We start from the raw sequence: 26,129 nt of genomic DNA on the forward strand, positions 1-26,129 counted from the left end.
ATAGAAGAAGAATACTATATAAAAGCTTCTTCTGCAGGTCATTAAGTCCCTGCAGCCTCTGCTTTGAGAGGTCCACGAGCGTCCACTGTGTCTACACACAGATAAATCCAGACTGCTACAGAATAAGCACACATCAGACTGGTCAGTTATAATGAAGTATTCTATCATCATCGTACTAATGATCTGTTAAAAAACACACATCATATGATTTCCAGGAGACGCTGATTCTTCATTTTGTTGAGCTGCTGTTGTCATGCTTCAATGTGATTGGCTCTGCTGTTTCTCTGTATTCTGTTTACTAATTTCTGATCTACACATGAGTGCTTGGTGATCATGATGATGAACATAAATATGGCTGAAGCATTACACTTATTACGCCTTTCTTTTCTCACGGTATACCTGAAGATGAAAAACTACATGTGAGTCATGTTCACTGATTCAATGCCTGTAGTTTTACCAGAAGGGGATAATGTTGTATGCAATCCAGGGACCGTTCATCGTTCATCCAATCAAGTCAAAAAACGTTTTTTTCACTTAACATCTAACCATGCAGAGTAGTTTGTTTCAGGAAATGTTGGAGATATCACCCTCTGAAACACCTGCCACAGCCACAAAAACAATGAGGGCCAATGGAATTGTGTTGGTGGTGTTCACAGCAAAGGTCAAATACTCCACAGACCTCACTGTCGACTGTTTTTGATGGGAACATTTCTTCAGTAGAATGTTACAGTACATGACATTACAGGTAATTTAGCAGTCGCTCTTATCCATAGCGACGTACAGTGAACTAGCTACTACTAGACCACTAGACCATCACATGTCATGTCAAATGTATTATTAATAGAGCACTTTTGTGCCAAACATTGAGCGCAAACATAATTAATCAAAAAGATTATCACAGGACATAAGTACTTAAATATATGCAAAGACCTGGTGTCGTGTCTGGAAAGTCTTCTGGGCCAGATGGTTTCAGATTCTCAGCCACGCTTTTCAGAATCAACAAAACAAATTTAACTTCAAAACAAGACAGACTTCAGAATTCGATATGAATAGATTTACTGTAGATCAAAGTACAATACACCGAGCAGGTCTGCAGAGCAACTGAACTCGGAGTCAAAGAACACTCACATTTATACAATTCAATATGTCCAGTTTAAATGAAATAAACATATTTGGAGCATGACAGGTGGAGACGATGAAGGGGCTAAAAAGAAATAATGTAGACGTTAAACAATCCAGAATACATGGCTACTTCACAGAGCCCCACTCTTAAGAAGCGTCACAGTCCTATAATACTGTCGGACTCATAATGGACAGCAGAAACCGAGATATCGTCTTCGTATTCCACGCATCCTTCGTTCTGGTCAAAACCTGGCACCTATATTACCCACAATGCAACTTGACAGTTCTGTCAGAGATTCTGCTGTGTTATGTAGTAGCGGCTAATGTAGTCTGCAGCAGAAATGAGCAGCGGGCTCCAGAGCTCTGTGACTCCACACCTCCATGTTCTTCTACTTCTTAAACTTGGATTCTTCAGACCCAACCGACGCTGACTCAGGTGACATCACTTGAGGACATTTATCAGACTTCACACAGCTCCCTCTGGAGACACTAACACATGCAGTGTTACCCCCAACTCCTGGACACACTTTGATGTGTAAAGTTGGTGGAGCTCCACACAGCTCTCCCAAAGTTCATCTTAAAATAGTCACAAGTCTTATAGTAAGCTTGCAGAAATGAGTGATGATATCCTTGTGAGAATATTATACTTGAAGGGCAATATAGGGTTAGCAAGAAGTGATCAAGAAGTGAAAGTGAAGCAAGAAGTGATCCTCTGCAGTGAAAATAATATTGATATATATATATAGAGTGAAGATGGTTTCCTGTTAACTCCCCTTCCATAAATAATAAGAGGTCAAAAATAAATGCTGGAGAAACAGACTTCACACTTTACATAGCTGACGCATACCGATACCTGGGCAGTGCCTGGGCATGCCTCAGCTGCCTGTGTTTACAGGTGACGAAAGCCTGAGAGGAACACTGACAGAGACGGGACACTGACTTTCCGTTAACCCCATGAAGGTAAATCACACAGAAAACAGACACACTCCTCTACCGAAATATCTTTCTCTGACACTAATTACTGGTTTCTCACGCACATGCACAAACAGTAAACACACATACTGGATCAGAGTCCATACTATCAGGCACGTGGCTTTGGATATATGCCTCCACTTAACAGACAAATACAAATGTGTCCCAGAGCTACTGCTGCCAGCATGATACACAGGGTTCAAACAGCTGAACACGCGCACACACACTCACACACACTCACAAACACACACACACACACACACACACACACACACACACACACACACACACACAGCTACCTGAAACTGCAGAAATATTTGACAAATGTGCTTGGAGTCGTTCTCCAACGGCTCTTGTGTCAAATAAGGAAATGAAGGAAACACCTTGTATCACAGGTCATTGTGCTGAAAGCTGGCAGAGGGAGCCGGCGGAGGTTAGTACGGTACATTACCATGAGGTGGACAGTCTCTTCTGAACATTAGAGCTCCTGCTCTCATAATCCAGGCTCTGCTATAGAATAATCCGTGAGTGCAGCAGGCTGCTGGGAAACACTGACAGAAAGCCAAGAAAGCAAATCTTCCCAGCACTGTTATCACACTCCCTGTTTTTCTCCTCCCTCCTTCTTACATTTCCCTCCCCCTCTGTCTCTCTGTCTTCCTGACATGCCAACGCTGTGCATCAGCGGCTGAGCGTGGGACACCAAACTGAGAGAAAATCGAGGCCATGACAATTAATTTTCATTTAGTTTGAATCTCTTTTCAGTCTGGGTGTGAAGTTAGTTTTATGAGCTGGCCTCTAAATAAGTTGTTTTTTAATTATTATCTAAGCCACTTTGGAAAGCACAACAACGTTTAACAACAATTAATACAGATTCTTCTTTATCACTGTGATAAGCTTCGAAACAGTTGCTGTAGTTATCCTCTTTACAGTTGCGGAATGTTTGTTTAGTCCAGCAGAGAAGGCCTTGCTGGCCCTGACGGCCCGTCACTGCTTGGTAGTGATAGAGGTGCTGAATCAGTACAGGCACCCCCGAGGAACAGAGATCAAGATCACTAAAGGGAAACATTTTGGATCCATAGCATCAGACAGAAAGCCAAGAGGCTCTGATGACAAACTCCAGTTTAGATGTTTCCTTTAGAGTGACAAGGATAGGATTAGGATTGCAGATTTGATTTATGATTACTCTTTTGAGCAACATAATTAGGAATGAATTAGTATGCAACTAACGACTAACAGTATAAAATCCCAAAAATATATATTTTACTGTAATAAGAAATAACAGCAGAAAATCTCCATAAAGCTAAAAGTAAAAACAAAAATGATTAAAACGATGACGTGCTTTTTAAAATACTCTCTTCTCTATAAAGATAATCAATGCATTGAAATTAAGCGATCTGGGTGCCAGGAGAACACACTGAGTTCCTGCAGGAGCAGTCTCACTGCCTCCACCTGGCAGCTCTCTTTATCTCTGCCTCTTCATGCATTTCACTCAACTGTCCAAGTCATGTAAATATTGTGGGAACACGTCTAATCCCAGCTCTGCCCTCTGGGGGCATTGCTCACCTCTTCCACAGTAACAGATGACAGGAACGCACATGCTAAATGTGAAACCAGGAATGTGAATATAATATGAACAAATATACAAACAATGTGACTGTTTTCTTAGCTTCTGAATCATTTTGGTAGTTACAGTATGTATTAATATTGTATGAGAAAGATAGTAAACAGGTTGGTGATGTTCTAGTGGTCTAGTGGTACAGCTTCCAAACAGAACACCAGATGGTTGTGAGTTCAATTCCAGGGCTGCCACCATTGTGCCCCTGAGCAAGGTACTTAACCCTGAGCTGCTCCAGGGAGACTGTCCCTGTAGTTAGGTCACTGTAAGCAGCGTCTGCTGAATGGCCTGTAATAATGTAATAAACAAAATACTGTTCGCTGCAACGTTCATATAGTACACAGTACTTATTAAGAAGTCCTCTGCTGGTGTTCCCTATGAAGGCAGCAGTGTCCATTACACCATTACACATGTAAAGCGTTGGACTTAAGCAGCCAGTCGGCTTGTCAGATAGTCAAATACCTTTCCAACCGATCTGACATTCATACCCACTTCATGCTGTGATTGGTCAGCTGTGCGGCGGTGAGAAAGAAGCTGGGGTTCGACCTTCTTTTCTCTCTAACTATTGCTGTCACTTTTCATATGCAACTATAAATGTCTTCCAGGAGAGACGGTGTGAAAATGTGCGCTGTTGTGTAGATATTTAAACATTATCCGATCTCTCTGTGTTCCAGTGTAGCCGTTCAATACATGAAAGCAATCAAATGTGAGAATTTGCGGCATAGGAAGATCACTAGTCAGATATAGGAGGAAATGTTGGTGTGGAGAGAGAGATCAGCACGAGCCCCTCACCACCGCCAGATGCCCTCGCTGCTCAGTGGTCCCGGCTCAGACTGTGGTTGTGTGTGAACAAGGCGTTCCCTGGAGGAGCATTGACACTTTGCATGAAGAATCTGAACAGGTCTCATGAGATTAGAACATACATTTTGCTCTTTCTTGTGTAGAAGTGAACATGTTGGCCTGACGGTGGTGCCAGGAGAAAGGGGGGCCATGAATATGATATGATAATTCACTAGTGAGTAGGTCATGAGCAGTACAACCACAGTATGTAAATAAGGTCATAATGTATCACACACATTTATAGATGCTGACAAATAAAGCCTGCGCAGACGGGTCAACAGAATCTGACAGCAACCGCTGTCACCTATTATAAACTAATTTAGCTCAGTGAGCAAACATTCCTGCAGAGTGATTCACAGCTCACTGAAGGACTACTGTTGCTGGTCAGGACACACTTTACTTTTCCAACCAGAACCAGGGAAACTAATAGCGCCGACACATGAACTGTACCTTACCAACACACAATGTAGAACAGCCATTAAGAAAGGTTGTATTGTAAGGTCTTGGATGTGTCAACCAGCTTCACTAGGAAGTGACTGCATTGGGTTGAGTTCAGTGGTGGAAAGTAACTAACGTGTCTGCACAGGAGGCACGTTAGCTTCACTGCTTGTCTGTGTCTGCACAGGAGGCGTTCAGGCACAGTACTGAGTGTAGGGCAGAAGCATTTTAGCCTTTTTCAGAAGTAAAAGATCTGAACACTTCTTCCAACGCTGGTGGAAACATATGAATGCTTCAATGCCTACACAGTACATATACTGTATTCATTTATTTAATCATTTTGGACAGTACATGTGAGGAAACAATATTAAACGGTATATGTGCTGGATATTTATCCAAAGATTATTATATCTGCTATCCTGGGCCAGATGTTACACTGACTGAGGCACTGTCCCATTTAAAGCAACACATAAATACATCAAACTGAACCAGTGGTTAAATGGTCCTCTTCTTTAAATAGGAACTTTATTACAAGTATATGCTGTCTTTAACAGACTTTTCTCAGAGGGACAACACACTCTCCTCTCTGTCACTAAACATTTAAATCCCTCTTAGAGGGAAAAGAAACTGCATCTACATAAAAGTGCAACCACATAAAGTAAAGTTTTGTGTTGACTCATTGTCTTACCTCAGCGTCCTACATGTGATCCTGCGAGGTTAGTAAAAGACTAGCTGCAGCCAGTCAGCCTGTGCGTATCTCTGCTGCTCTCTGAGCCCACCTGTCGCTTCCTCCTCAGCTCTGTGTCACCCTGAGGCTCAGCTCCAACCCGCTTCCACTGTCTGTGTTCACTGCTGTGTACAGGGTGCTTTCAAGTCTGCCGAGCTGTGTGTGTGTGTGTGTGTGTGTGTGTGTGTGTGTGTGTGTGTGTGTGTGTGTGTGTGTGTGTGTGTTGGTATGTGCAGAGGCTGCTTTGGGTGTGTATAATATAAATAGCACACTGGGGAGGGACGGAGGCTTGCAGAGCAGCTGACTCAACACATTCTAGTTTGGGTGAGTGCTCATCACACAGAGCAGTATGGTCACAGTACTGTCAACACAGCATTCATGCCATCTAGGCCTTACAGTCAAAGAACTGAGGTTTCACTGAAATTCAAATTATCTTAGGCTCTCCTGCATAACCCTTTCAACAGTGATGCATTCAAATTGCATTAGAAATACAATGCATGGTACAAAATACCAGCTGAAAACTTTTCAAATGATTAATACTACTGGAGAACACTGTTCACTCGGATTGTGTTTAAGTATTGAAAGTATTAAGTGAACTGACACAATTTCCATTCTGTGCATTCTATCCTAGCCTTCAAACTGGAAAAGTAGCTAAATTCAACAAACTTGAAACTAAACTTTCAGATGACGCATCAATGCTTAAACTTCGAGTGAGCCCTACAACTACATACCACTGGGTCAGCAGAACTAGTAGTATTCTATCGAATACTCAGTCTATATTGAAATCACTTTGTCCATCACCGTCTTTCTCACCTCTCATGAGCTCAGTCTCAAAATCATTTTATACCATCGCCACTGAAAATTCTGGACTCTGATAGTTTTAGATAGATTACTTTATAGTTACAACAGTTTAAACCAGTGGTCTTCACTATTTTTTACACGAGAGCCACATTGATAGGACAAAGTCAATAGGAGAGCCACTTTTACCGCAAAGTATGAAAAGCTACATCCAGTCATAAAAAGCACGTCTGCTTATTAATCATCCCACCCAGAACATACAATATGCAATGCAGCCAAACAATGCATTCAATACAAGCAGGATTATCTTAATACTGGGATATTGTAAAACTCTGCAAACAATATTTCTGCTGAATCTCTTTCACAATTTTTGAGTCTGAGGTTTTTTTGCCCGAGCCAAAATCCATGCGATCTCAAAAGATGCCTCAGTTAATCGTTCAGCTGTATTAGTTGTCCTGTGTATGAGCCTTTGTTTTCCAGAAAGAGAAGAAGAAAGCTGCTTTATTTTATTTTTATTTATTTACTAATTTCACTTCCAGGTGAGTAAGTTTCATTGAATTTTGGATGCGTCGTTTGGAAATGCGGCTCCAAATGACTTCTCTTCAAACCAGAGCGGGTTTGTTTGCATATTAAACACAAAAATAAAAATTCCTCTGTCTTGTCTCTGTCCACTTGTCTTGAAATTTCCTTTGTTCGTCTTGTATGGCTCGTACCTTTCTTTTTTTAAGGGGAACAGCTGCTGTCTGTCCACAAACCACATCTCCAGCATCTTCCGCTCGATTCCGCTGTGGTTTGATGCTCGAAAGCCAATTCTTAATTTTCCTCGTTTGTCACGCTTTGTTTCTGTCCAACTGGTGTGCAACTTTTTAATAAGAAATCGATCCATTTTACGTCTGTAGAAACACACGCGAACTAGCATGAAATGGTGAAACGAGTCGACCGGAGCAAAGCTAACGCGAGTATGAAGTGCCAGGTTGGTCGTAGTATCCTCCAATTTAAATGTTCAAATTTAGTGATATAAATAATTTTTTAGCAAATGTCCATATTCATAATCATGAATCATTATGTTAACATATTTTTAATGAGCTTAAATGTATTTATTTATATACTAGCCCACCATGTAGCTACCCGTCTAAGAGCACATTCACCATTGTAGTGCTGATAGACCGCCAAAACTGGCAACTCCGCAGTGAGTCAGTGTCGGCCAAGTAAGTTTAAATATCTTGTTTCTAGTCTATATTTTTATCTTTTATCAATTATTATGATCAATTATTTTTATTATTTGTAGTCTAATAGAGCAGACACTTTCAGTGTTTTAATGGGTTATATGTAATAGCCCTGCTTGTTTTTATGAAATATCTGTATTGACTCCATAATCATATCTATCACCCCTTTATTTAGCCCACTGCCACGCGAGCCACCAATTAAAGCTTGGCAAGCCACAGGAAGCTCGCGAGCCACGCAATGAGTAACACTGGTTTAAACTGACATTTATGATGCATGTGCTGTTTGCAGTTCTCAATGAATGAGCTAGTAAACTGTAGATAAAGATGGAACCATGAGGCTTACCTACAGATCTTGGAGCTAGTGTTATTTGTGTACCCACCAACAACTGAAAAAAAGGATAAATAGCCACTCAGTAATAACCATGCAAATTGTATTTGAAATGTATATTTGCGTATATCTGGATGTCCAAATCAACTAATGGTAGGAGGAAGAGAGAAGGTTTAATCACAGGAGCTAAATAAAAATAACCCAATGTGAAATAAGTGAAATAACATGAACTTCTGTAATGCATGCAGCCAGCTGCAGGAGAGAAAGGAGGGAGGTCTGGAGAAGAAACACAGAAAATAAAGAGATGTGGAGAAGACCCAGGGAAGGTCATCTGAGGGAGTGAGAGGGTGCAACAAGTGTGCGTCTGTGACACAGGGAGGGGGCGCTATGTAACGTTATCTCACAGCACTATTCTATATCCACAGTGATTAGTGAAATTCAAAACTTGTCAGGATTTTAAAACTCTGAGCCCCGCCTCGTGAACCAACACAAACAGAAATTATCATTTAGAAACAGAAAATGATTTGTGTAAATTAACGACTGATTTGTCATTTGATTACATATAGTATTTTGTTTGTCATGGTATAAGCGGGATAATATCCCCCAAATTAGTATATTCCATGATTGTAATCATGCTGCGCGTCAGGTATTATCTCCTACTTAATCCCTGATACTTGTAAACAGACTGAGGTCAAACCAGTCTGACTGGTTGGTAGCACAGAGTAATTAAAGACTCGGGGCATAACAGTAACACCTACACACCTCATCATGTAAATAGTAAGTGGAATCATTGACCCGTCAGGCTACTGATAAATGATGTCAGTCATCACATTTAATGTTGTCTGTGTGGAGGACACGTTGGCATCTAAGATGTTGGTAACAACATGAAGGCAGAATTTTCTGATAATTGTTTTAATTCACCCGAAGGCAAATTCTGAAGCCATAATTTCATAGAATAAAGACAATAATGTTTTAGTCCAAACAAGCACTGATCTATCCAAAGAGAGCGATTTTGAAAATATTAAGAAAAAGTGTTAGCAGGTAAAATTCCCCACCCTGTAGGGATGCTTTTTATTGTCCCCAAAGGGGACATTTGTTTCCACGCAGTACGCATTATATGTTCCTGCAGAAAATACATTAAAATATGACATGAATACATTTGTACAGAAATGTACTTTGCTCTAAGGTTTAATTAAGTAAATGACAGAAACACAAAGCACAAGCAACTAATAGTATCAGTCAGCAGGCCAAGGGAAGAGAGACGAGAAGATCTTGTAGGTCTGCTTTATAGCCTGAGCCCAGCCTGCTCAGGTGTGCTGCATCACTGACGAGGTCTCAGCTCCACCAATCAACCTCCTGAAACACAGGTTAAGCACACAGCCTGGGAAGGACAGGGCCACCTCTGAGGCCGTCACACTGTTAACCTTCCGGCGGAACACACCGTCAACAAACATTGGTTCCTACTTATAGTAGTAGCGCTAATTGGCTCCTACAGGTACAGTTGCGAAGGGTTACAACGGTGCACGGGGCAAGGCATCTGCCATACCATTATCCATGCCCTTAATATGGCAGATGTCCAGGTTGTAAGTCTGCAAAAACAGAGCCCACCGCATGAGCCTCTGATTCGGGTTCTTCAAACGCCCCCGCCGTAAAGCATCATCAGGCGCTGCCACTTCTTCCCCCCCACTAAATGCTGACTGCACCACTGTACCAACAGTCAAAACGGGACACGCTTCTGATGAAGATGGACAACCGGATCACCCACAGAATCAAAACCCTGGGGCACCCACTTACGTACCAATACCTCACTCTGCAGGAAATAACCAAAGGCTGCACTTTTAGCGTCATTGCTAGGCCACACCTGGTCAAACAGCTCACTCAAGGCAGTGTCAGCTGCCAATAAGCTCCTGCTGCGAGATGGGAAGAAATTCATGCAACTCTCTTTCCAAATCACACTCTTCCTCCTGAACTGAATAATCTGACTTAGCGCTAGTCATTGCCCGTGTCACAGCACCAACTGTGAAGACCTTAGGGAATTCCTGTTTACACTTATCTGGTTCTTTTAACAAAGGAGTAGACTTAACAGGTGGGGAGCCATCCTGATCATCAGCCCAAACCCGGTTAGCAGCCAAATAATATCCTAGAATCATATCTATCCCATCTATAGGCAAGGCAGGCCGGACCCCAATGTGGACCTCACCAACAAAAAGGCCACAAGACAGACTGGCTTTGTGCAAAGGAACACACAGAGTGGTTAAGCCCATTCCCCTTACCAGTACACAATCATCAGAAAAGGGCAGCACGGAAGCTAGAATAAATGACTCCTTAGCGCCTGTATCTCGTAGAATTTTCACAGGCACTGTAACATCATTACCAGTGAGAGATACCACCACATCTGACACGAAAGCTTCAAAACCAGAATATTTTTCAGTTTCAGATTTAACTGAATCAAGCACCTCCTCCGAAACAACTGGAATTTTCCTAACTGGAGCACTGAGAGCAACTGGTTTAACATATTTACCACCCGTGCGATTTACCCTACTATCCAGTAGAGGACACTCTGCTTTCCAATGTCCCCTCTCATTGGCAATAGTTACACGCATGATCAAAATTTAAGATTTGGAGGGATGAAACCCTTTTTTAATGGTCACACATGCAGAGCACACAGTGAAATTTGTTCTCTGCTTTTAACTCATCCTACTACCAGGAGTCTAGTACTAGGAGCAGTGGGCAGCTCATAGGACAGCGCCCGGGGACCAATGGGAGTGAGGGGGGAAGGGGGATGTCCTGTGCCTTGCTCAAGGGCAGCACGGCAGGGAAGGAGGTGAACAACTCTAAAAACACAATTCTGCCTTTCATTGATATCTGGAGAGTCAACATTGAACAAACTATATGGAATACCTTAAACTTCCATGAAGTTGATAAATATCTCTACCTCATGTTCATTTTAAACAAGAGATATAAGTAATGCAAAGCTTTCTGTTATCATTAAGGTTTAAAACGTGTGAATTTTGCTCTTGTCTTTTACAAGATCATTCAGAAAGTACATAACATCAACAGTTATAGCCACATCGTATTCAAGAGTATAATTAAGCCAGGCAAACATTAATACATTATTGCTTCTTCTCAGGCCAAATGTTCTCCACCATTTTCACAACAGTCTTTGATAAACGTACCCTCTGTAAAAGGTTTGCCATGTTTAGCTATTAACATGGCCACTTCGTAGCTTGCTTTGGTGATATTTTCATTTGATTCACAGGCCCGCGTGAAGAATCGCTGTTGTGATGCCAGAGCAGCTTGGAGTTGCTTCACTTTCTCAGTACGGTCACTCCCTGCTATCTTATCGTATGCATCAGCATGTTTTTTCTGATAGTGTCTCTTTACATTGAATTTCTTAAACAAGGCAACCGTCTCAAATTAGGCAAAAACAATTGCCTCGATTTTCAGTGAAGAAATATTGTAATTCCCATCGTTCCTGAAAGTGGCGGTGTCAACTTTCCTCTTTTTGTTTGCAGTTGCCATGGTAGCAATGAGCATGGAAGGGTTCACAGCAAAAGCCGTTACAGAGCCAGATAGCGTTTGCGCCTAAAACGCAGCATGTGTAAGGCCCCTTAGAGTGGTGCTGCCGCCACGCGGTGAAAGGATTGGCCCCCGGGCCGGACTTTTGACATGCCTGATTTAGACCATCATGGGACTAAGAGTAAAACCCTTCACTGACATTATTGTTTGTAACATAGGCAAAATTTTAATATTTTAACAGCGAGACTTTACCTACTCTCATCATATGAAATAATAAATACAAGTTAATGAAAAAAATCTATCTGGATGTAATAATTACTTTGCAGTAATGACCCAATTTGTGCTCGCAACTTAACTAGTCTGCCTCAGAACACAAGACAGCGTCTGATTATATTTTAAACGGCTTTTTACCCACATTCCAGCTCCGAGACAAACAGACCTCTCCTAAATCACCACCTTTCATGTATGTTGAGTTTATCTTTCTTCTATTTTGCACAACAATATCATAATGTTCACATGTCACTGAATAATTTGTTCTCTATATTTATAATCAAATACCTGCAGCCATTACACAGAAGCAGGAACTATACAAGCGTCTCCAAATTAAAAATGTGGCACAACAGCGGTAACTCTATTAATATGTTAATGAAGCTGTAACAAAAAGTCCAAGTTTATCCAGTTAAATCTTTTGGAATAAAGCAGCTGTCCTAGGATAAGTTCTTAACTCCATCTAAGCTGTCAGGTCCATTTTATTTTACACATGAAACAAGTTGACTGTGGCTATTAGTTTGAAATAATACTAACATGATGAGCTCTGCAAGTGTGTTTTCTTCAGTCCACACACACTTTACATCCACTCAGAGCTCCGTTTACAAGTATCACTTTGCAAATGAAACCAGATCACCTTCAATTCAATTTAATAAGCTTTATTGTTCGTGGAGGTGCAAGTGGTACAAAGTGCAAATATAAAATGTGGACTATAGTTCATGGTTCAGGTCATAAAGAAGAGTAAATGATAGAGATTTTTCATTTGTACAATTACTTTAAAAAAAAGAAATAGAACAAATGTATATATTTAACCCTTGATCATCACAAATTCGTATTTAAATTTTTCCTTTCCTACTTTTTGAATAAAAATTTTTTGGATCACTAAAGGTACAAACATGAGTAAAAGAAAATGACAATCAACCCACAATGCCACCCCACGCACGGCTGAGTGCCTCCCCGCCACACCGCCGGAAATCAACTCAATCATTCAATCCTCCAATCATTCATCAAATATCCCGCTCTCGATCATCACAAATCACCACCCCCACTCTCCTTCCCTCAATCCACAAACCAAAACAGTTCCTGCACCACCACATCAGGACCACACACACGGGCCAAAAACGAGCCATGTATGCCAAAAAAAAGACAGACCACAACAACAACACCATCAAAAACGGTCATCCCAGCAGTGATCCAAACCGAAACCTCCATTCGCCACTCCGTCACACCCACACACAACCGACAACACCGCAAGACACCGAAACGCAAGCATCTGCAGTGCAACAGTACCAAATTGCGGCGCCACAGCTCAACACAGCCACACCACAGATACCCACAGCTCAACATACCACAGTGCCGCATGATGCATGCCATGTGCGACAAAACGACAAACCTAACCCTAACCTTTTTTACACAGTTTGCGTAGAAAGTACCATCTTCCTGTTTCCCATGTGTTTGATTCCCCAGCTTCCTCAATCCTGTTTCCATGACCTGACTATGTCTCCGCCTGATCCTTGTCTGCTGCGCTGCTAGGCTGAGTACCTACCTGTGTTTCGGCAGTTGGGTAACCACATGGGGTTTTCCTGACTGTGATCAACATTTTGCCTTGGACTGCCTTCTTACAGTAACACCCTTACATGCAAGGGCTAATATGACTGAAAATGTTCCACCTTAATGTTGGCTTCAACTCATCGTGCCATTCAAACAGTTCAGAAACATATATTTTGTAACGTAACAAAGACTGCTTAGTTAGGTTTGAGCTCAGTTTGGGGGTTAGGGTTAGCGTAAATTATTGTGGTTAAATTTGCAGTAAACTATATTTTGTGTTGCTCTCATCAGCTCTACAGAGCTTTTTAGCACAACCTCCTTTCCAGCAGTCAGCTGTTTTGGGGGGAATTGCTACACAGCACACAGTCACAGTTAGAGACTTAGCCGGTGAACATAGTGGAGCATTTAGCAGGTTAAGAGACATATATCTTGACAGAAGTTAGTGGTCTGTTGGATGTGTGTCACAAGTTGCCCACTCGTCTTTATATAGTGGCAATATCCGCAATACCTTCTGGACAACAAAGAAAGTTTGAACACATGATGAATGTGATTAAAAATAAATCAGCACCTTAGTACTGGCTGTGTGAGAAAGACAAAACCAAACAAAGCAGGCTATGTAGAGGAACAGTTACATGTATCTCCCACACCGGATTAATTCAAAATTCATCACACAAAGTGGGGTGGTGATGGTCTAGTGCAGGGGTTGGGAACCTTTTTGGCTGGGAGAGCCATAAAAGCCAAATATTTTTAAATGTGTTTCCTTGAGAGCCATATATTTAATAAAATTAAGTTGTAAGTATATCACATCTCTGAGTAAAAGCTAAAAGCGGTATCAGTGTTTCCTCTCCCAGGACGGACAGACGTGCACCGTGTGTACAGGATAAACAACATAGTACAAATACAACATTTAACAGAAATGATGTTGTGTTGAAAAAGAGAAAGTATGGATGAATCCAGGAAAATGTCAATAAGGGTTCCCGGTGTCCAGCAGGACCAGGTCAGCAGGCGCAGCCACGATTCCTGATCCTGACGTAAACTTTATCAGTGGCAACCTGCCACATGAGACACAGAAACTCCAGGGATGATACCCCGGATGATGAGTTAGTAACATACATTTACATAAATGCATACAGATAGAGAGGGAGAAGAAGAGAGGGAGGGGAGGAGAGAGGAAGAGAAGGAAGAGAGCAGGGAGGTTTCCCCCAGCAGTCTAAGCCTATAGCAGCATAACTAGGGGCTGATCCAGGGCAAACCTGAGCAAGCCCTAACTATAAGCTTTATCAAAAAGGAAAGTCTTTAGCCTACTCTTAAATGTGGAGAGGGTGTCTGCCTCCCGAACACAAACTGGAAGCTGGTTCCACTGGAGAGGAGCTTGATAGCTGAAGGCTCTGACTCCCATTGTACTCTTAGAGAGATGAGGGTAGGAACAAAGATCGACCGGTATACTGAGAGCTTTGCCTTCTGGCTCAGCTCTCAGTATACCGGTCGATCTTTGTTCCAGTGACTGTTGAAGGTCACAGACCGATGATGCCATAAGGACCAAATCATCTGCAAAGAGCAGTGATGAGATCCTCAGGTCACCGAACTGCAACCCCTCTCCTCCACGACCACGCCTCGATATCCTATCCATGAAAATCATGAACAGGATTGGTGATAAAGCGCAGCCCTGGCGGAGGCCAACATCCACTGGGAACGAGTCCGACTTACTGCCGAGTATCCGGACACAAATCTCGCTTTGGGCGTACAGGGATTGGATGGCACTCAGAAGTGACCCCCTCACCCCATACTTCCGCAGCACCTCCCACAGTATCACCCGGGTGACCCGGTCATACGCATTCTCCACATCCACAAAACACATGTAGACCGGATGGGCGTACTCCCAGGCCCCCTCCAGGATCCTTGCAAGAGTAAAGAGTTGGTCTGTTGTTCCACGACCAGGACGGAATCCGCATTGTTCCTCTTCAATCAGAGGTTCGACTACCGGCCGAACCCTCCTTTCCAGTACCTTGGAGTAGACTTTACCAGGGAGGCTGAGAAGTGTGATACCCCTGTAGTTGGCACACACTCTCTGGTTCCCCTTTTTAAATAGGGGAACGGTCTGCCAACCCCTAGGCACTGTCCCAGACTTCCACGCAATGTTGACGAGGCGTGTCAACCAAGACAGCCCCTCAACACCCAAAGCCTTCAGCATTTCTGGACAGATCTCATCAACCCCTGCGACTTTGCCACTGTGGAGTTGTTTGACTACCTCAGTGACTTCCAACAGGGAAATTGACGATGGTCCCCCATCAGCTTCCAGCTCTGCCTCTACCATAGAGGGCGTGTTAGTCGGATTCAGGAGTTCCAAAGTGCTCCTTCCACCGGCCAATAACCTTCTCAGTCAAAGTCAGCAGGGTCCTACCCTTGCTGTACACAGCTTGGATGGTTCCTCGCTTCCCCCTCCTGAGGTACCGGATGGTTTTCCAGAAGCACCTTGGTGCCGACCGAAAGTCCTTCTCCATAGCTTCTCCGAACTTCTCCCACACCCGCTGCTTTGCCTCTGACACGGCAGAGGCTGCCGCCCTTCTAGTCCTTCGGTACCCTGCAACTGTTTCCGGAGTCCTCCCGGATAACATAATCCGGAAGGACTCCTTCTTCAGTCGGACGCCTTCCCTGACCACCGGGGTCCACCACGGTGTTCGAGGGTTACCGCCCTTTGAGGCACCTAAGACCTTGAGACCACAGCTCATCACCGCATCTTCAATCAATCCCACTCAGGTTCAATGCCCCCAACCTCCACAGGGATGTCTGAAAAGCTCCGCCGGAGGTGTGAGTTGAAGATCCCCAGGACAGGGGCTTCCTCCAGACGTTCCCAGTTCACTTCCCCCACCCCTTGATCCAACTCACCCTGTCGTCCACCGGGGTTTACTCCAACATAGTGGCACTCAGCCGGGGGCTAGTGAGTATCCCCACCCCGACGCCTCACACCTTGGGCAACTCCGGAGAAGAATAGAGTCCAACCCCTATCCAGGAGTACGGTTCCAGAGCCAAGACTGTGCGTCGAGGTAAGCCCCACCAGATCCAACTGGTAGCGATCCACCTCCCACACTAGTTCCGGCTCCTTCCCCCACAGAGAGGTGACGTTCCAACTCCCCAGAGCCAGCCTCTGCTGCCCGGGTCTGGTCCGTCGAGGTCCCTGACCATTACTGCCACCCATGTGACAGCGCACCCGACCCCAGCGGTTTTTCCCATGAGTGGTGGGCCCACAGGATGGAAAGGATAGGAGGCACCACGTAGCTTCTTCGGGCTGTGCCTGACCGGGCTCCGTGGCAAACCCGGCCACCAGGCGCTCTCCTTTCCTTTCCCTTTTTTTCATGAAGTCGTTTTTGAACCATTCTTAATCTGGCTCCTCGTCTGAGACCAATTTGCCTTGGGAGACCATACCAGGAGCACTAGGCTCCAGACAAAACAGCTCTCAGGTTCATAGGGACACACAAACCTCTCCACCACGATAAGGTGATGGTTCCCAGAGAGGAAATGCTTATGTTATTTATCTAATTTATGTGCACTTTTCGGTGTTTACTGCACGGGTGTCAAACTCAAGGCCACAATTATATCCGGCCCACGAGAAAATATCACATGTCTATCAAAACTGGCCCGCCGGTTTTGGTAATTAAATCAATGCATGGCACAACCACGGGAAAATACATATTTGAGGAAGTATCTAAATGTGTGAATGAAATGAAACTGCCCCGGGACAAACTGACGGGACTGACGACAGACGGAGCGCCTGCGATGTGATGAAAAGAGCGGATTAGTGCAGGATGTGGGAGAAGATGCAGCTGACTGTATCACTGCATCATACACAAGGGAGCGCTGTGTTGTAAAGCTCTGGAGATGGAACATGTAACATGTAACAAGCACCGTAACACAGACAGGAAACTTTATAAGAGTCAATGTAAGTCTTTTCCTGAGGAGATACATTCTGAACATGGCGGTGCGATGGCTGAGTCGAGGGAAAGTGCTGAATAGATTTTTTGAGTTGCGTGAGGAAATCTGGCCGTTTTTGGAAGCAAAGGGAAACACACCACAGATCTCTGGGACGATGTGAGCTGGCCTTTATGTGCGACATAACGAAGCATCTCACTGTTAAACCTGCAGCTGCAGGGCCGTGTGATCACGGACATGTATGATGCAGTGAGAGCGTTCCAAGCCGAGCTGCCTGTGGGAGACTCGGATGTAGCAAGGAAACTTTGGTCACTGTGTGTTTCCAAACACTGACAAACCATCTCCACCGCTGTGTTCCCAACTGCACATGAACTGCTCAGCAATCCGTTTGCAGTTGATGTGGAAACAGCACATGAGAACATCCAAATGGAGCTGATTGACCTCCAGTGTAACGACACACTCAAGGCAAAGTATGACTCTGTGGGCGCTGCAGTTTCCAAGCTTCACCTCCGAAACGATGCCTTAATGTTGGCCCTCTCTGTGATTGAGTTTGACACCCCTGGTCTACTGCTTGCTTTGCACAGTTTCTCCTCAGCTGTTTCGCAAAGGGCAGGGCTCCGCCCCCCTCTCCCCCCCACACACACGCACACACACGTGCGCACACAGTTACAGTCAGAGACAGAGTGGAGGAAAGGAGAGGGGAGAACTAAAACAAAATCCGCTGCTAAATGTTTTACTTTAAAATGACACAGTATAATTATTTATTACTTGTTAATCATGTTAAAAAATGTCAGCTCAAAATTGTCTGCGAGCCATATCGCGTCATCGAAAGAGCCATAGGTTCCCGACCCCTGGTCTAGTGGTCTAACAGTACGGCTTCCAAATGCAACAAAGAAGGTTGTGAGTTCAATACCAGGGGTGCCACCATTGTGCTCCCGAGAAAGGTGCTTAACCCTGAGTTGCTCCAGGGAGACTGTCCCTGTAGTTAGTATACTGTAAGTTGCTCTGGATAAGAGCGTCTGCTGAATGACTAATAATAATAATAATAATAATAATAATACAAAGAGGACACTGTTTGAGGTGTCCTGTCAACAGTTTTACATGTGTTTTTTTATGGTAGCCTTGGGGAAAATGCTTTTTCGCAGCAATATATATATATATATATATATATATATATATATATATATATATATATATTATATAAAAAGATTAGAACCCATGGTTAGAACATACATTTAGAACCTATGATTAGAACATATGTTTAGAACATGTGATTAGAACCTATGGTTAGAACCTAGAACCTCAGATTAGAACCTATGGTTAGAACATGTGATTAGAACCTATGGTTAGAACATGTGATTAGAACCTATGGTTAGAACCTATGATTAGAACCTATGGTTAGAATCTATGGTTGGGAACTATGATTAGAACCTATGGTTAGAACCTATGGTTAATACCTATGGTTAGAACATATGATTGGAAACAATGATTATAACCTATGATTATAACCTATGGTTAGAACCTATGATTAGAACCTATAATTAGAACCTATGATTAGAACCTATGGTTAGAACGAGGAGCATCAGCGGACTATACCTTTAGAGTCAGATCTTCTGCTGGGTGAGCTCGTTGGATGCGGCGCATCTAGTCCTGAGAGCCAGCAGGCTGGAGTCGGAGACGTCCAGCAGGTTCTGAATGAGCTGCTGCAGAGCCTCACCTGCGCCCCTGTGTGCTGCAGACCAGCCCGTCTGCTCTACCCGAGGCACGGTCCATTCCTCCACATTGGCGCGGCTCGTGTTACAAACAGCGACCTGACGGCGAGTCTGTCTGCCGCACATAGCGGTGCATCGTTCAAACACGTTTCCGTGTCACAGAGCGACTACCGGTCTCCTTCACCGAGCTGACTCTAAAAAGATCACGTGTCCTGTTGTAACTTTCAAATGAAAGCAACACTTGAACTTTTCTTGAGGAAACGTTGAGGATAACCTATAGCACATTTAAAGACCAACGTTCTATTGATGGGGGGTTAATTCAATAGGAATACATTTGAGGGGTGATGATATATTTAATCTATTTTTTTCAAAAAACGTACACCGGACAACTTGGATATATATAGCAGACATCTTATAAACTTAATTTAAACCTCTTTATCTATCCAATTCACCTCCTATAACTATTATGTACTGTCTGGTGCGAGGATTAACAAAAGAGCTACTTAAAATATACAAACATACTTTCACTTTGTTACTGACATATTTTCACGTGTATTGCTTTTCGATTTACGTTTTCAGCAAGTCCGTTTTGACTGAGTGGAAAATAAGCTTTTATCATATCATATCAAATGTATTTATATAGCCCAATATCACAAATTACACATTTGTCTCAGTGTGCTTTACAGACTGTACAGCATACTCACCCTCTGTCATTAGACCCTCACACCGCACAAGGAAAAACTTCCTAAAAGAAACCTCACAATTAAAGGGGGGAAATGGAAAAAACGTCCAGCAGAGAGGGATCCCTCTCCCGGGACACACAGATTGTAATATATGATGTGCGTAGGCCTACAGAATAAACAACACAGTATAAATATGAACAGAATTCACAGAAATGAGGGTGTGATCAAATGTTTAAAAAAAGGATGAATCCAGGATGATGTAATAAAAAAGGCTTCCTGGTGTCTCCCAAAAAATATATTAATGTGGGTGTAGAAGCCGTTTTGTGTTATTGTTGGCATTTATTATTCTTTGGTTTAAGACCTGCAATATTATTTTGGACACTAGGGTGCAGAGGTGACAGGAAATGGGTGATAGGACACTGGTAGAGAGAGCAAACAGTTCTCACCAGTGAGCGACCCGAACCAGCTACTCAACCGAACCAGTGAGCAACCCGAACACATCAGCGATACAGCATCAGCGATACAGCAGTAGTGATGGCGAGATGAAGCTTCATGAAGCATTGAAACTTTCCATCCAATTGGTTCACTCATGGGCCGAAGCTTCATGGTGCTTCATTTGCTCTACTGTGCCATCAAGTGGACAATAAATGTAAAACCGGCAGAGTGATTACATGGCTTTGGTGTGTGAAGTTTTACATTTAATAAATGAATGAATGATGTTTGTGATGCCAATACATAAATTATGGACTTATTAATATGGTGTCTGTCAATGGCGAGGTCGAAAGGGAAAGTGGAAACAAATTGTGCAGAGGGTTGTGATGTGAATGTGCTTGTGTTACGTCAGCATCGTCAGCATCGAGGTGTTGTTGTTGTATCCAAGTTCTTTTGAACACAACAGACACTTCACCTTTTAAAATACCAGAAATGAGAAGAAAGACATTAGAACAAGGGATACGCTGTGTTGTCACATTTATTTACAGTATATTACGCTAGTTACTATTACTATGTGTCATACCTGTCAACATTGGAATTTCAAAATAAGGGACATTTTCTGGCGGACTCCGTCCATACCTTAACATCTCTCAGCCACCCAGCCCCCATATAATGTAAATGTAACCACATAAAGGACAGGTATATACATTCAGGAAATATGTTTATTTAAAGTATGTATTACTTGTACAGACATGTTTATAAGATTTATGCATTTTATTTATTAGTTATTACCATCAATGTATTTGATTTGTTTTCCCTGACGAGTAGCCTACTTCCTTGCGATGGCAGAGTCGGGAAACATGTTCGCAACACTGCGACTGAAATCATTGCAGAAGCTGAAGGCTACATTATTTTTGGTGCAAAGCATTGACATCTTTCCCTCAGCTTTGGTCACTTGGTCTGCCTCCGAAACAGTTCTTGTCACAAAAGAAGTAATTGACAGTGTATGTTTTTGTGCCTGCTTAACCGGAGGCTACTTTACCACTGTACACTTTTTTAAATTAGGCCTATTTTTATTTTTAGAAGGAAAAATATGGGATAATCCCGGGAAGAACGGGAGGGTTGACAGGTATGTTTCCCAGTGCTGTAGTCTAGTTGTTGATATGGATGGTTTTTGGTTGACAGCAGTGACAGTGACAGACTACAACCAAAAACCATCCATATCAACAACTAGGCTACAGCATGTAGTGGTCATCGAGCTAAATTCTCTGACCTGGTGGACTTTATAGAGAGACAAGTGAAGATAATGTCAAACCCACTGTTTGGAAACATTCAGGATGCTAAGCCTGTTCCAACTGTCGAGCTCAATCTTTGCAAATACAAGAGTCACGACCAAGAGCAAGTAGTTTTGCATCCAACGTTACACTGTCAGAAACAGCAGTACGAGAAGCTGGAAGAACACATTAAATGAAAAGAAATGTATCCACTACAAATGCTCAAAGTACCTGTTTACTCTATAATAAAAGTGTTCACACATTGGTGCGGTGTCCACTGGTCAGGAGGAAAACGCACAGAGAAAAGAAAGACTTCTTAGAGGAGAAAGGAGCCTGTTTTGGATGTTTGAAAATAGAACACATGAGTAGAGACTGCAAAAGTCGGTTGACATGTGATGTGTGTAATCAAACCCATCCTGAAATACTTCACATTGAATAGAAGGACAAGGAAAAGAAACCAGAGCAAATAGAACAACAGGAGAAACCAATTGGATGTAATGCTGTTTTCTGACCTCATACATGTGGGCATATTGAGGCCGGTGATAAAACTGTATTCTCCATTGTACCGGTACAAGTAAAGAGCCACAAAGGGGACACAGTATTGCAAACATATACATTTTTGGTTCATGGAAGTTCATCCACCTTTTGCACAGAAAGCTTGATGAGAAGGATTAACATTACGGGACAAAAGACCAACATTCTTCTGCGTACCATGAATCAAGTGAAGCCTATTACAAGTCATCATATCTCAGGTTTGTAGATATTTGGTCTGGACAGAGATGATTTCATCCAACTCTCTGATGTGTTCACACACAAGACCATGCCTGTTTCCAAGTCAAACATTCCTTTACAAAAGGCCCTGACACAATGGCCTTACTTGAATGAGATACATATTCACAAAATGGACTCTGACATTGACCTACTCATTGGGACAAATTGTTCGAAGGTATTGGAACTTTGGGAGATGGTCAATAGCCAAGGGGATGGACCATACGCCACGAGGACCCTACTGGGGTGGGTCATCTATGGTCCCCCAAGAGTAGATGACAACATCAGGGATGAGACTGGCTGTCCTGCTGCTGCTCTCAATCGAATACCCATTATGAACTTGGAGGAGCTACTGGTCAAACAGTACAATCATGACTTCAGTGAGACAACCAGCAAGGAAAGAGGAAATGTCAAGAGAAGAGATTACATTCTTGGACATTATGAATCGCTCAGCAAAGATGACAGATGGACACTATTACCTGGACTTACCTTTTTAAACAAAACCCTGGCATGCCAAATAACCGATGCATTGCAGAGCAGCGCAGACAGAGCCTAAAACGCAAGTTTGTCAAGAATGAGAAATTTCATGATGAATATACATCTTTCCTCGATGAAATGATTGACAGTGGTTATGCTGAAATGGTGCCAGTGGACCAGCTGAATCAAAGTGATGGAGAACTGGTACATCCCTCATCATGGGGTGTATCACTCAAAGAAAGGAACCTTAAGGGTGGTCTTTTGTGATGCAGTCTTCTAACGGCCGGACCTTACCAACTCACTCATTGGAGTTCTCATCAGATTCAAGCCAGAACCAGTTGCTTTAATGGCTTACATTAAAGCAATCTTTCATCAGGTCTCTTCGGAGCTGTGTCGTCACCAAGTTGTGCAAACTTTGCATTAAGGAAGACTGCTGAAGACAATAAAATAAAATAATAATTACATTTATTATTAATAAAGCTCACTTTTCAGCAGAGGTGACAAACTGTAAAAAATTTCTTCTACATTGATTGTTTAAAATCCATGCCTTCGGAACAGGAAGCGTCCAACTGGTGAAAAACCTGGTTGCTCTCTGCCAAAAGAGAGGATTTAAGCTGTCAAAGTGGATCAGCAACAGTCGTGTTGTGTTTGCATCCATTCCACAAGAAAACAGAACCTGGTGCGTAGTTCACTCCTCTCCTTTCCTCCGCTCTGTCTCTCTGACTCTAGGTGTGTGCGGGAGCGAAACAGAGCGGTGGAGGAAATGTGAATGTGCAAGGCAAGAAAAAAACAAAAAACTTAAATTTCAGGTTCCGTTGGGGGAATATATATGTATATATTTTTTAACGGTGCGCAATCTACCCGCACTACACTCCTTTTGGGCACCCCTGCTTTAAAGCAACACTCCACAGACAACGTTTAAGTCCTGAAGAGCTCGTCCAAGCAGAAAGCGCAGTCATCGCTTTCAGTCAAAGACAACAATTGAAAGAGCTATCAGTACTAGAAATTGGGAAAAATTGTGTCAAAAGAAGCAGTCACTTGTACAAACTGGATCCGGTGCTGGATTATGGACTTCTGAGAGTAGGTGGTCGCCTGAATAGACTAGCCATGCCAGAAAAGGCTAAACATCCAATCATTCTCTCAAAGGACCTTCATATATCCACACTGTTGTTACGACAGACTCATGAACAACTTGGACATGGAAGAAGAAATCATATGCTGTCTCGCCTCCGTAAAGGAAACTGGATTCTTAAAGCTAACTCTGCTGCAAGAAAGATAATCACCGACTGTGTTATTTGCAAACGACAGCAGGGATGAATTGGCGAACAAAGAATGGCGGACTTTCCGCTGGAGAGGATTCTTCCAGACAAGCCTTCATTTACAGTTGTAGGAGTTGACTACTTTGGTCCAATGGGTTCAAGAGAGGATAAAGTCTTGTCAAGAGGTACAGCGTCATCTTCACCTGCATGGCAAGCAGAGCAGTACATCTTGAAGTTGCACACACACTTGACAAAGACTCCTGCATCCATGCATTATTTAGAACTGTCTGTCGACGAGGTCAAGTTTTATCTGTAAGATCAGACAATGGCACAAATCTTACTGGAGCGGAAAGAGAATTGAGAAAAGCACTCAATGGCCTGAATCGGGACAAGATTGAGCGTGCTTTGCTCCAGCAAGGGATTAAGTGGTGCTTTAACCTCCCAGCAGGATCCCATCACGGCGTTTGGGAACGACTGATCCACATGGTTCGAAATGTGCTAAACTCTGTTCTTAACCAACAAGTTCTGGATGATGAAGGATTGCAAACTCTAATTTATGAAGTTGAAGCAATTTTAAATGATCAACCCATTACCAAGATTTCTGATGATCCAATGGACCTGGAAGCATTCATGCCGAACCATCTTCTTCTGATGAAAACCAAGCCAATACTACCACCCGGACTCTTTGTAAAGGAGGACTTGTACATCAAATGCAGATGGCGACAAGTGTAATACATGGCAGATCTTTTCTGGAAAAGGTGGACACATGAATACTTGCCTCTAATCCAAGAAAGACAACGATGGTCTAAAGTGAAAAGATGTTTTGCTCCAGGGGATATTGTTGTTGCGGCTTATTCCACTGCTCCACGAGGTTCATGGCTAATGGGCAGGATACTGGAGAAAACCAGATGCACAAGGTCTTGTGTGCACAGTAAAGATTAAGAGCAACATCTTAGAAAGGCCCATAACGAAAATATGTCTGCTCCAAGAAGCTGAGACTTAGGTACAGCAGGGACTGTTGACCTAAAAAGGATAAAGAAAGAAGATTAAATGCCAACACATAGTACATACCTTTTTCTATGTGTTAAGTAAAAAATAAAGGCTGTAATGTTTATAGCGTCTTTTATTATTTATTGGTAATTGTTTAGTTACACACTTAAGACAATTAGGGGCCAGTCTAGAAGCCATTTTGCGTTATTGTTGGTATCTATTATTATTTGGTTTAAGTCCTGCAGTATTATTTTGAACACTAGGCTGTCGGTATATAAGGGTGCACAGGTGACAGGGAATGGGTGATAGGACACAGGTAGAGAGAGCAAACAGTTGAGGAGGAGGATGTAGGAAGAGAACGAGGAGAGAGGTGTAAGTCCCCCGGCAGTTTAAGCCTATAGCAGCATAACTAGGGGCTGGTCCAAGGCAAGCCTGAGTCAGCCCTAGCTATAAGCTTTATCAAAAAGGAAAGTCTTTAGCCTGCTCTTAAATGTGGAGAGGGTGTCTGCATCCCGAACACAAACTAGGAGCTGGTTCCACAGGAGAGGAGCTTGATAGCTGAATACTCTGAGTCCCATTGTACTTTTAGAGACTCTAGGAACCACAAGTAACCCTGCATTCTGGGAGCGCAATGCTCTAGTTGGGTTATAAGGTACTATGAGATATTTAAGATAAGATGGAGCCGGACTATTAATTGCTTTGTAGGTCAGGAGAAGGATTCTTAAGGGACTTTTTGGGACAACCTGTTAACAATGATTTGCAGTAATCCAGCCTTGAAGTAACAAATACATGGACTAGTTTTTCTGCATCATTTTGAGACAGGATATGTATTTATCTTATTTTTGCAATGTTACGTAGATGAAAGAAGGCAGTCCTTGAGATTTGTTTTATGTGGGAGTTAGAGGATTGTGGTACGTAGCCAGATAATAGAGACAGGTTGATCATATTTAATAACAAGGTGTTAATTAAGGGTAAAACTTCTTTAAACTGTTTAGTTGCAATCGGGTCTAAAAGACCGGTTGATGGTTTAGACGATGAGATTGTTGAAGTTAGTTGGTTATGGTTGAGTAAGTAAAACAGTCTAGATATATTTCAGGAGTTACAGATGTTTTTGAGGTTCCGGAGGTTGAAGTTAAGTCATTACCAATTGAGGTCAGGAGGTGATTAATTTTGTCTCTAATAATTATAATTGTATCATTGAAGAAGC

At 42.8% G+C, this 26,129-nt stretch overlaps 1 protein-coding gene across 8 annotated transcripts in view; it reads right to left on the reverse strand.

The window, feature by feature from the left end:
* LOC115017377 (kinase suppressor of Ras 1-like) overlaps nucleotides 1–19,168 on the reverse strand; it is a 43,871-nt gene extending 24,703 nt beyond the window's left edge. For 3 of the 8 annotated variants that reach the window (XM_029445736.1, XM_029445733.1, XM_029445740.1), the window contains exon 1: nucleotides 18,924–19,168. In XM_029445736.1, the coding sequence (XP_029301596.1) occupies nucleotides 18,924–18,971 (48 nt within the window). In that variant the 5' untranslated portion in view covers nucleotides 18,972–19,168. Of the gene's footprint in view, nucleotides 1–2,545; nucleotides 2,603–5,675; nucleotides 5,865–18,923 lie in introns of those variants that run through there. The other 5 variants (XM_029445738.1, XM_029445739.1, XM_029445741.1 and 2 more) reach the window with 3 other exon arrangements.
* Between the last annotated feature and the right edge of the window lie 6,961 nt (nucleotides 19,169–26,129).

Source organism: Cottoperca gobio, chromosome 13, assembly GCF_900634415.1.
Source record: "Cottoperca gobio chromosome 13, fCotGob3.1, whole genome shotgun sequence".
NCBI lineage: Eukaryota > Metazoa > Chordata > Actinopteri > Perciformes > Bovichtidae > Cottoperca > Cottoperca gobio.